Source organism: Saccostrea cucullata, unplaced genomic scaffold (genome assembly GCF_032062105.1).
Source record: "Saccostrea cucullata isolate Sc308-1 unplaced genomic scaffold, CSIRO_AGI_Scuc_v1 ctg13485, whole genome shotgun sequence".
NCBI classification, from domain to species: domain Eukaryota; kingdom Metazoa; phylum Mollusca; class Bivalvia; order Ostreida; family Ostreidae; genus Saccostrea; species Saccostrea cuccullata.
This window is the reverse complement of record NW_026920716.1, coordinates 4,996-17,264: the sequence shown is the minus strand read 5'-3', so window position 1 is coordinate 17,264 and position 12,269 is coordinate 4,996. Positions and strand designations below refer to the sequence as shown.

General features: G+C 32.1%; 1 protein-coding gene across 1 annotated transcript; it reads right to left on the bottom strand.

Moving 5' to 3' along the window:
* Positions 1–609: 609 nt before the first annotated feature.
* Positions 610–7,099, bottom strand: LOC134256224 (uncharacterized). Its single transcript, XM_062738890.1, has 2 exons — positions 6,945–7,099; positions 610–1,263 (listed from the first exon to the last, which is right to left on the bottom strand). The coding sequence occupies exons 1-2, from the start codon at positions 6,973–6,975 to the stop codon at positions 1,010–1,012; spliced, it is 285 nt and encodes a 94-aa protein (XP_062594874.1). The 5' UTR covers positions 6,976–7,099; the 3' UTR covers positions 610–1,009.
* Positions 7,100–12,269: the final 5,170 nt, after the last annotated feature.

Below are 12,269 nucleotides of genomic sequence, written 5' to 3'. Positions count from 1 at the left end.
CAAATGAATGATCTAACAAAATTATGATATCAGAAATTCAAAAAATGATTTCACAACTTAAACCAGTGTATTTACAATCTCATTCAAAATGCATTATTTTATAATGTTCATGCATACATGCCATTTGGTGGATCAATATATGTTATGTAATCCGTGTAGTCCTCAAAGCCAACATTGTTTTTTTTTTTCAATTTCAAAATTCCCTTTAAAAGAATGTGAATCATATAAATTATGATGTAATCTTTTATAACAGATTATATAACACGTCCCTTTAATGCACCAAAAAAAAATGTTAAACTCAAAACAATTCAGTATTGTTAAAATCATTATTTTTTAAAGATATCGTCTCATACCTGTAACGGTGTGTGCATACAAAATGAGTAACGCGCGTTAAAGCGTTATGAATTTTTTTTTTTTTTTTTTTTTTTTTTTTGCACACACCATTGCATTTATGAGACTATAAATCTTTAAAAAATGATGATCCAATAATTATATATATATATATATATATATATATATATATATATATATATATATATATATATATATATATATATATATATATATATATATATATATATATATATATATATATATATATACACTGCAAATGCGAATTCGTATATTTCAAAATTCCTGAATTTTTCTTCTGATAAGTTACAATTAATTGAAGAGCCATTGCAACAGCTTCAGCTCCTATTGACATAATATTTACCATTATTTGACAGAGAATCGATATGCGTTTGATGTGCGTTCAAAAAATGAATGCTTAAGTTTTGGACCATATTTAATCATTCTGAATTAGAATCATTTTCTCTTCAAATACCAAAACAAGTTCAAATAATCAAAAAATACAATTCCTCCAAAAGTAAAACTTAAGGCAAAGATGCCAGCATAACAGATTCTTTTTGAAGATTGTCTCTGGTCAGTTGCTGAGATAAGCTTTCTTTTGGCTGAGGACAGTTCTTTTTTCCTAAGGTGAAGTAATGATCTACGCTCCTGAATTGATTTAGACATGGTTGTTATTTGTCTCAATACAAGTGCATGTACACATTTTGCCAGCGAATGAGGTTGTTGCTGCTGTTGCTGTTAGTGCTGTTGCTTTTGAAGTTGTTATTACTGCTGTTGTCTCAGATGTTGGTGATGTTGATGATACTCCCGCTATTTTTGCTGCTGCTGCTGTTATTGATGTCGTTGGTGATGGTGTTGTTGTTGATGTTGTGACCAATGTTGACATTGCTATTTCTGTTGTTTGGACAGCAGCTACATAGATGCAAGGGGATAATCAACTGAACGTATTTGCAAAGTGTTCTTGTGAAAAGCATGTATTCACTTTAACAAAAGAACTGACCTATAAGAGAGAACAATTTCCCGGAAAAAGCGACATTGAAAAATCAATCTTTATTTGTTTTTTTCTACCGTATATATGTCTAAATTTTTCAAATTTGTATTTTATACCTAAAATTTATTATTTACAACTTTACAATAAACCTCCAAAGTTGACTGAAACACCATTTTGTCCGTTAAGGGGGATGTACAAGCCATATTGGATCTAGTCTGGTGTAAACTAAGAAATACCAAGAATGCGCTTAATACTCTACTAAACTAGCTCAAAGTTACTCAAAGTGCTAATGCACTAATTACCTACTGTTAGAGACCAAAATTAGTAAACAATTAAGTTTATTTTGTCTTAATTAGAAGAAAATTAATCATGTTAGAACTGCGCAGCTACAGCATTCATGAGATGAAAAATGCATTGAAAATGGATTTAGTTTGATTCATTGATAATATGGCTACAACCATTTGTTTCGTTTTTTTCTTGTCATTATCCATAATTCTTGAAAATTTGATTTTTCATATGGGTGTCTTCCTGAGGCCATGTGTTTATTTCGTCCGCCATTCCTCTGTCACACAGAGTTCGAATAACAATGATTTTAGAATAAATGCAACCATAATAACACCAAGACAAGAAATTACTAAGTAATAATCATTAGGTTATATTACTTACTACTTTTATTTGTTGCATCGCATCGTCTGATTAATGAAAAAACGCGATTTTAACCTCACTCCAGCAAATCGGGAAAAACTGTTCTGTTTACAACTCGAAATTCCTCGTTAATATTATTCCACTAAGCACATGGTTGGCATGTGCATATATCTGCTGTGGATAAATCCGTTTATTACCATGATTATATTTAATTTTTATGGAACAAGTCTTGATAATTTGTTGGTTTCTTTAAAACTCAAGAAAAAAAGATAAAAATGTCCTAAACATATGTGTTTACGGTGGGTCTTTTTTCTGTGGCGATAGAAGTTATTTTCAAATGGGGCACTGCAAGGAGGATGCTTAGCATTTAATTTGAAAATGTTAAACAATACGCAGTGCATGAAAAATAAATTGTAATTACATGTCTTACATTCGAAAAGTTGGTACATATGTCTATTTTGTTTATAAGTTAGATAGAAAAAATAGGCAGTTATAGGATTTCCTTCAGGCACCTCACATAAATAGCTAGAATGTTTGCAATGACCCACACATTGTATGGGGTCATGTTTGGACACAAAAACGCATCATGTCTCATTATGTTGACAACGTTGTAAGCTCTCGCTCATTGAACATACGAAGCTTGATAAAATATAATGAATTGTTTCTGTGAAATTTAGAAGCGAGCACAATGTTTGCAATGAAAGGTCCATTGCATATGCTATGTCTATCATCGCAAAAAAGTGAGTATAACCCCCCCCCCTCCCCCCGAAAATCCTTTGTTTGTTTTTCAAAATAGTGTCAAAGATTAAAAAAAATTGCATTACTAAGTATGTGATGGAACATGTACTAGCCTTATAATACCACTTGTTATAAAAATATTTGGTTGCCCTCTCTCCCGATCTACTGCCTAGAAATGGCCCGACTCATTTTTTAAACATTCCATTACACGATATTTTTTTCTTTTTCTTCCGTAAACAATTCTGTTTAAATTTTAAGGATTTTTTTTCTCACCTATAAATACGGACCCAATAATTTTTCCCTGAGTTGGGAGGACCACCAAACATCATTTTAAAGATGTTTATAGGTTGATTTTTTCTCTTTACTTTGTACAATTGTAATTTTGAAAATATGGGCAAATAGAAAAAAAAATTTATGTTCAAACTAAATAAATTACTTCAAGCCACACTATAACACCTTTCCTCTTTTAAAAGTGTTCATATTATTTGAAATATTTTGCAACTGTAATTCTCTTCTACATTTAAAGATTGTTATGCCCCTCCATATTAAGAAGAGGTCTGGAAAACAAGATTCTGTGCTAAAAATAGACCACGTGCTGCTATCCATGAACTACTTTCATGGTTCTTTACAATCTTTTTGAAGACAATGGTACCTTGTTTTGAACTTGAAATTATCATTTAAAAGTGCAAAATTTAGACATTTTCTCAACAAATGGTTGTAGAGAGAACATTAATGCATAGTTTGCATATTTTTTTGGATTTTTTAAGGCTCTGCTGAATTCTGTAGCTGCGCAGTTCTAAGGAGCATATCAAAAACATTTTTCTGCAAAAGTATAGATTATATATGCACAACATGCATTCGGTTATGCATATTTATTGTATCTTTATCAAAAAGACTTAAAATTTGATCAAAATATAATGTATTTTAGCCATTTGAAGAAATGTTTACATTTTGCTCTCACTGCACTAAAAGTGGCCGTACATCCCCCTTAAAGCGTTGATTTTTGCATGAATTTTGGCCTTGAAGTCCTTCAGGGCAGGCCTGCCCCTAAATGAAATTGTGATATTTTGATAGGTTAGGATGTAAGGAATAATTTAAGATAAGATTTTTTAGGGGCACCCCTGCCCTGGTGTCAAAATTCACAAAAAACCTACAAAACTAAGGAAACCCGACTTTCATAATCTGCTTTAAATTTATGTCTTTCATTCTTATAGTCAGACTAGCTCAGTTGATATACTCGCAGACTTTTACACCTTGGATACTTCCTTTTTGAAGTCAGGGGGTTCGAATCCACCCGGTACAACACTTTAAAGGTTTTAAATTTCACTCTTTCAAAGACTATTTTAATTTCTTTATAGACTTGTGTATTTTTCCTTCAATTATCTATCCTTTATGCATGCCCATTCTTGATATAAGAAACACTAAAGAGATATCAAATCATAACAATCCAATGTACAGTTGTCAGTCAGGTGGAACGAATCTGTTTTATAGCACACCTTCTCCGAGGACAAGAATAACTCACTATGTGTTACTCAATACAGGTATGCTTGGCAGCATTGAGCTGCGATGAATTTCAATTGTATATATTGTTTAGAATTTAATCACATTGATTTTGGCTACATATTTCAGTAAATGCACTCCCTTGGATTTCATTTAGACCTATATAATTTGCACACATTAATGACATGTTTTATTATATCCAAAGATAAATAGCCTAGACATAAACAATAGAATTTCAGAGACAGTAGACATTACCTTTATGCACAATGAGAAGTAAAGACAAATATCAATTATTACATTTAGAAATAACAAACTCAGAAAATCAATGAAAGGGTTCCTCCTACCTCTACTCACTGAAATAAATATTTAGGAAAAACAAATTATTTTATGTACTCAGCCTAATGTCATTAATTGGAACGGAAATCGACAAGCGTTTTGTAGAGAAAAAAACCAAGCCCGGTCCTATAGGTCAGATCCCTATTTATAATGAAGTGATCCTTTGTATGTCTTTCTCTAACATCGTAACCCTAAGGGATATTTTATATGACTACCTTATATACATTTTGAGGTGTTTCACTTTTTCGTTTTTATATTTTCACCTTGAATTTAATCACAGATACTAAATTCTGGATAATACGGGAGAATATTAGAGTAGGACAACTTTTGGGGAAAACTGCGATAAAATGTGTTCGACCTTTTTTAAATATATCTAACGCATTGTTCATTGTCCTTGTGAGGAAAAGCGTCATCAGAGACATAATTATATATTTCATTATTATTATTTTTTCTTATTGTCACCCGCTTTTACTGAAAAAGTGGGATATTTTTAAATTCGTGTCTGTCTGTTTGTCCGTCCGTCCTTTGTTCGGCCTGTCTTTCCCGTCAGTCTGTAACTTTTGCGCGATATCTCGAGAGGCCTTGGAGCCTTTGCAATAAAAATTACATAAAAACTCCCTTTAAGTTAAATAAGACCCTTATAATTGATTTTGAGGTCAAAAGATCTGAGGTCATAAATTCTGTCTGTCTTAACACTTTCATTTCCGCTCGATACCTCGAAAAGCCTTCGAACCTTTGCTAAAACATTTTTTTCCACAACTCCCATTGACTCCCAGTGACCTTTAGAAGACCACTGTCGATTTTTAAAACAAAAAGTCAAGATCAAGGTAAAAAATTATACATTCTGTTTGTATGTATAACTTCTATTTCCAAGCGACATCTAAAAAAATTTTGAAGTTTTTGCACTGAAATGTTATATCATTTCTCCCTCTTGACTCCAGCCTCAGTTAAAGCGTCTAACTCGATGTCAGCTTAATGCAATGAGAGTGATCTGTCCTTTAATTTAGGTGGAATAGGTAAAAATCGTGAGTAAATAAATGATATAATTTGAAATTATATAAAGTTTTTTACAAAAACAGATTTAAAAGCATTAGCGTGTATTTTTTTCTATGTAATTAACAACAGTGAAGTTCTTTAAAGGTACTTGGACACAGATTTGAAGTTAATATTTTCTCATTTTTTTCTGTATAATATCACGAATTATATATTTTAATAGCATTTCACACAAAAATTAATTAAAAATCTTATTTCATTTAAAAGTTATTAAAACTTTAAATTTTTTGGCGGGTTTGATTGACACATCCTTGCACTTTCACAAATTTTAACATTATTCTCAATCCTTTGGAAAAGTGGCAATTTTGATGTGTTTTAATGAGAAATATTAAAACTTTTATCAAGAAAAATAATTTTATTCAGAGTAGAAATGTTAGAAAGCAAAACACCTTCACAAGTATCGTCATTCCGAACTAAGAGATGCGTACAGAGTTTAGCAAATCGTGCACACTCGTGTTATGTACACAGTTTTTGTAAACAGGGTTCGAGTTCTGTTATTGTTTATATTTAGAATTCACCGGGTGCGTTCAATCGTCACAGTCTGCTTACCACAACTGCACGGACTGACAATATATTGTGTGTTTGTTTTGCTTTCGAACGTGTCTACTCTGAATTTTCTGGATTATAGTATTTATATTTTTCATTTATACAAAACGAGATTGCCACTTTTCCTAAGGATTAAGAATAAAATTAAATTTGTGAGAGTGCAAGGATATGTCAATCAAACCCGCCCAAAAATTTGAAATTTCAATATCTTTTAAACGAAATAAGATTTTTAATTAATTTTTGTGTGAAATGCTATTAAAATATATAAGTCGTAATATTATAGAGAAAATAATAACTTCAAATCTGTGTCCAAGTACCTTTAATACGCAAATGTCTTCGAACATTTTTCCTTAAAAATTTTTCCTTAAAAATATAACCAATACCCTATGCTAAAAAATGCTCGATAAACAAGATATGTACCTTTTGAAATGAAACGATTTTTCCAAATTCCAAAACATTTCTTTTTTGTCCAGATCTTCCTAATTATACCATTGGATGCTTCCCAAGTATACCACTAAACTTTGCATGCCCTTTCCCGTCTCAAGATTGAAATGGCCTGATACTTGTGATAGGTAGGGGGAATATATATTAAAAAACACTTGTAAATACTGGGCATGTTTTTAATGCAAATGTTTTTAATGGAATGAGAAAAAAGAATCGTTTCCTGGATGTTTAAAAAAATTGTCAAGCGTCTTTATTCAGTTTGTCGGAAGAGGTCAAGCATACAGTTTTTTAAAAGTTGACCTTAACTGCAATTTTTCTTAATATTTAACTTTTTACTCACACGTTTCACATCCTTTTTTCCTGCCAGCCATACAGTCATTGCAAAAAATTAAAAACAAAACTCGCTGGTCGGTCACTGCACAAAAATCTGTGTTGTTGTTATGTACGAAAGCAAAACAATCTTCGTTTGTTGCACATATTTGTCGACAGTGTGAGTACGTACACAGGCACCTGAATTTTTATCAATAAGTCGCTAATTAAGCCAAATATCGAAAAATTCTATCCCCTCTATATATAAATACACAAGGTGTGCAACGCCATTTTGACCCCTTCCTCGATTCAGGCTTGAATTTAACACATAAATTGGATATGCCTACCGGTTTGCGTGTAGCATTGGGTTCAAATATGATATTTCTCGCTGATATATTTCTTCCTAAAGTTTAAATCCAACGCGTTTATAATGCTTACAACTAAAATTCAAGCAAACTTCGAATTTCGTCCCAAGGCCCGATCGCCATCAGCTGACGTCACGGAAATTTAATCTCTACACCAAATAAAAATTAACAACATTCATCCTTTATAAAATTATTAGCTATTATTTACCTTAATTCTTTTCAAAAATTAAAATTTTCTCATTGACTAAGTAACAATTATTGATTAATCATTGAGAGTGTGATTAAGATATCTAAAAATCATAATTTCGCACGACAAAATAGGTTTAAACTACAGAAAGATATCTAAGGAATTTATATTCATCAGATGAAGAAATTGAAAAAAAACTGTTCCGTTCAACCCGGCATTGTATAATGAAAAAGATACTTACCAAAACATATATCCAGAAGCTGGAGCCATAAGATCAATACGATGTATTTATTCTTCAGTTGGTCCTGGAGAATAGGGATATAATTTAATTCATTTGTTTCTTGTATTACATAATATATACATTATCTTTTTGAAATTATACATACCAGTTTTAATCTTTTCGTAATTATTTCAGGGGCTTAAAACTGAAAAAAGTTAGTCAAATTAATAATGAAGAATAACTTTTCATGAAAGATTTATTTTTCATAGGAAATAATTTTATTTAAGATTTTTTTTCATCGACTAAATAACTGTTTAAAAGGCAGTATGAAAGATTTATTTCGTTTGATGTCAGTGACAAAGCTCAAAAAGCATCTTTGATTATGTCTTTGAATTAAATAAAGTATAAAAACATGTAATGTAAAGTCCTACAAAAAAGCATTCTCCATCTTATTGAAATATAATTTTAAAATTACATACTTACTTCCATCAACTTTTTTTCACTCATTCAATATTCAAAACCTCTCAAAAATATAGCGTAAATATAAAAACTATGTATACTTCAAATAATAATGAGTTGCAAACAAAACATTTTAAAACAATCGATTTGACATTGTCATTTAGGGGTTAGTTAATTATACGTCTTTATTCTGCATACATTGAATTATTGTGAATTTTGCTAAAACCACATTGATACGTGTCAACTGAAACAAAATGATGCGCATATCATTTAATGGAAATTAAACATTTTCAGATTAGATTTAGAAAATCTATACTGCAGGGTGAATACGCTCATAAGAATCAAATTATTCATGATAGGTGAAGAAATGTGATCGATATAAAATAATAACAAAGGAATTGTATTCATATACAAAACAGATTTTGCAGAAGGAAATTTTATAGAGCATTTTATTTAAGATAATTATCTGAACCATTTGGGTTGTAATCGATGGAATAAAGAGATACATATATGAACAGAATTCAAGCTCAGAAGTCATTGCAACAATGCAAGTCAGAAGCAGAGCAAACACGGATTTCTAAAACATTAGACGTGGAATCAGGTGCCATGGAAGAACAATTATCCCCTCTCAATCGATCACACCCTCTGTGTGTTCCTTGTTCCCATCATGAAAACGGAAAATCCGTAGAAAATTGTGTAAATAATGGTCTCACAACTGTTATGAAAGCATTCGTCTCATTGACTGGTTGTATTTCCTGACAAGTTAATTGTCTCGCCTATAGAACTTGCAAAATGATGACCTTAACCGAAATTGTTGATATTCCTGTTTCATCAACTTGTTGAAAAAAATACCTTTCGCTCGTTTTAGAAAATGATTGAATCAGAGCATATTCTTACGTATCGAATCAACCGAGAGACTAAATTTAAATAAGATTTGAGGTTGCTCTAGTTGATGCAAGTTGATAAATCGGGGTCCCTTTAAAGTGTTTTAAGGTCCTCATTACTGTAACGTACTAGTATTCAAATCAGCAGTTATGGCGTGTCCAACAGAACTAGAGGTGAAGAATGAACACGAATACTAACAATTATATAGAGAAGACTCCACCAACTTGCTGGTGGAGGTCTGCAAACTTGTACCTATATACGGTTCTTAAGGTCATTAGGCAATTGGGGATTTTCTTCGTGCCAACATCTACTGCTACACGGGACCTCAGATTTTATGTTTAAGAGCTGGTCTCTACGTCCCAGCAGTGGATTCGAATCGCCGATGTAAGGATCAGCTCTTCACCTCACGACTCTAGAGCAAAAGTTACTTACCACTGCGTCATGCGAGCGACGGTGCCTTTTCAAAGTTTTATTTGACTATGATTTTACTGCTTGTTTTATTTTTAAAGAAATACTGAGAACAGGGAATGCATGACCTGTACCAGGTATTTAACTATTTATGATGTAGGCGATTCTACAAGAGTTATTTTAAGTTTAAAACAATTGATTCCAGTCGAACTGATAAGTTCCCTAATTAAAGAAAATCGAAAAAAAAATCATCTTAATTACTGCATGAATTTTAACATGGTCATCATTTGTAGAAATTGTTAAAAATATCTTGTTCGATGTGGATATCACTGCACATGTAGAACAAATGCGCTGAAACAATTTTTATTCATGGTTAAACAAATAATTCATATCATCTGTAAACTTGTACGCATTTTAATTTAACAAGAACCCGGTAAAAGACGAAGTACCAAAACCAGTGCCAAACACGGTGTGAGAACACGGAACCAAATCAGAGGTTCTTATCAAGGCACGGTCTCCTGAGTTCATATGTGTGACAGCAGTTCCAGACGAAACGGCCCAGTCATCATGTTCATGCGCATCACTTATAGAATATGTAAAGACCTCACTGTTCTGAACGAATTCATATTTCATACAAGTGCGGTCCCCGCTTGCAATGGACCAAGAAAACACATACAGACCAGGTACCGGTGCGACAAACTCCCCAGCATGGGCCGAATAGCCGCTGCCTTCGTTTAGAAGAACTTTATTGAAGTGGATGGCTTGGTGTATTCCTAGATTGTATTGGTTCTTCGAAAGATTGGCGTGGAAGGCGACTTGAGACAGTTGTCCTTGAGGCACAGTCCTTTTTTTCCACTAAAATAGTATATGTATGTTTTAAGTATTTTGCACCACACTATAGAAACCAAAAAATAAACCTATATTATATCTTGTCAATAATGTATTAGTTTTTACTGAATGGTTTCTTCTTGCTACAAATGAATAAATATACATTTACATTCTGCTATCCAGTAAGTCATTTGAGTAAGTGGGCTTTATACGTATTTTAAGTTTCCTATAAATTTACCAATTTTACTAAAGATACTAAAATAAAAATAGTAAGCTTAATTTCCGTCATTATGCAAAGTACTTATTCTTCGAACATAATAAACATATCCATTTAACCTATTTTATACTCACTGCTTTGGTCAATAACATTAGAGATTTGCTTAACTCCATGTCATGATTTTAACTTTTCTTTCAGAAAAGAGACTTCCTCTTCTAAGGTTGAGAGTCTTTGAGGGACTTCCTGATACCTGTCGCTAGCATCGACAAAACAGACTGTCTGTAGTGCCAAGCAAACAAAAAATACTTGAAAGCATGTTCTACGACTTATTACCTAAAGTCGTCCGAATGATTCAAACTGGACTTTCACCAGATTTATTTGATTATGTGGTCAAACTGAGAATGCTTTCTGACACGGATAAAGTGCCCTGTCCTTTTATTCAATCTGATGTGATATAATTCCTACAAACGAATATATAATAGATTTCAGTGGTACTTGATATTGTGGTCCAGATTAAGTATTCAACTTTCTTTATAAAGATAAAATTGAAAAAGCTAAGAATTTCAATCAAATTGCTATATTTTGGGTCTTGAATTACAAAACTCATATCTTAAGTAAAGACATAATTATCAACAACAAAAGATATGTAGTATTACATGTATATGCTAAATTCTGAGGCTTGAATTACGAGACCCATATCTTTAAGTAATGACATAATCATCAGCAACAAAAGATATGTAGTATTATATTCTAAAAGTCTGATTTCATTCCGCCTTTAAAATCAGTTGAAATAACCAAAATACCATTTGAAATTCTTATTACCCAGAAATGTTTTCTTTTCATTAGATGACACCGAGTCAAGTCATGACAACTTTCCAATCAAGCTTCATTAATTCAATTATAAGTTTGAACACTGTTTCATAGACCATTGATCTCGGCCTTTGTGATAAGATTATGTTGAAGATTATAACTCGATCGTAAGCAATGGGCAACAAATAAACCCATATCCTACAATGTGATAGAAGCAGCCAAATTTCAAACATTCAATAAAACCAATGTCTATCTTATTCTGTTCAAAGAGCAATGCTAAAGCATGCAATAAAATAAGAATCTTTTCAAGACATTGATTCCCCTGTTAAGATTGAAATAAAATCATCAGACTACTGTAAGCCGTTTTAATTCCACAGTGTTAAAATTTCACGATGTCTCAAAAAGTACCAGTTACGATAGTTTAATTTTACGCTGCAAGAAATCAATTCAGAATATATAAGCATTTAATTTTTTTAAAACTAATAATAACATTCACGATGGGTTTAATTTCGCGGAAAAAGGCTAAAACGCGAACATAGCGAAATTAAAAATATGGTGTTTATTTGCCAATCCACGTATCATGGAGTATTATGTTACTGTATCTTGAATTAAGAAATAGTCAAGTTTTCTCATATGTCAAAAACAGAACACTAATAAACGCTAGGGTGACTCAGAGTTGTTTTATTGTATCATATTCTGACACATTTATTTAAAATTCGTCAACTTAGGAATTGTACAATGTAACTGCAAGGGATGTGTAAGAAAATGACTGTCGATAATATTCAAAAATCACTTTTACTCATGTAAAGATAAGGCACAGTTTACTGAGTCTTTCTCATACCTAAACCAGCTCCAAAAAAGGTGTGAGAAGACGGAAGCAAATCAGAAACTTTGATCCACGCACGGTCTCCTGAGTTTATACGTGTGGCAACAGTTCCGGACGAAATAGCCAGGTCATTGAATTCATGCGGATCACT

Excerpts from the sequence above, each read along its gene's own strand:
- LOC134256224 (XM_062738890.1), bottom strand. The coding sequence starts at position 6,975 with ATGGCTGGCAGGAAAAAAGGATGTGAAACGT. Across the intron at positions 1,264-6,944 it reads GAAAAAAGGATGTGAAACGT|CTGCTGTCCAAACAACAGAA; the intron begins GTGAGTAAAAAG and ends GCATCTATGTAG.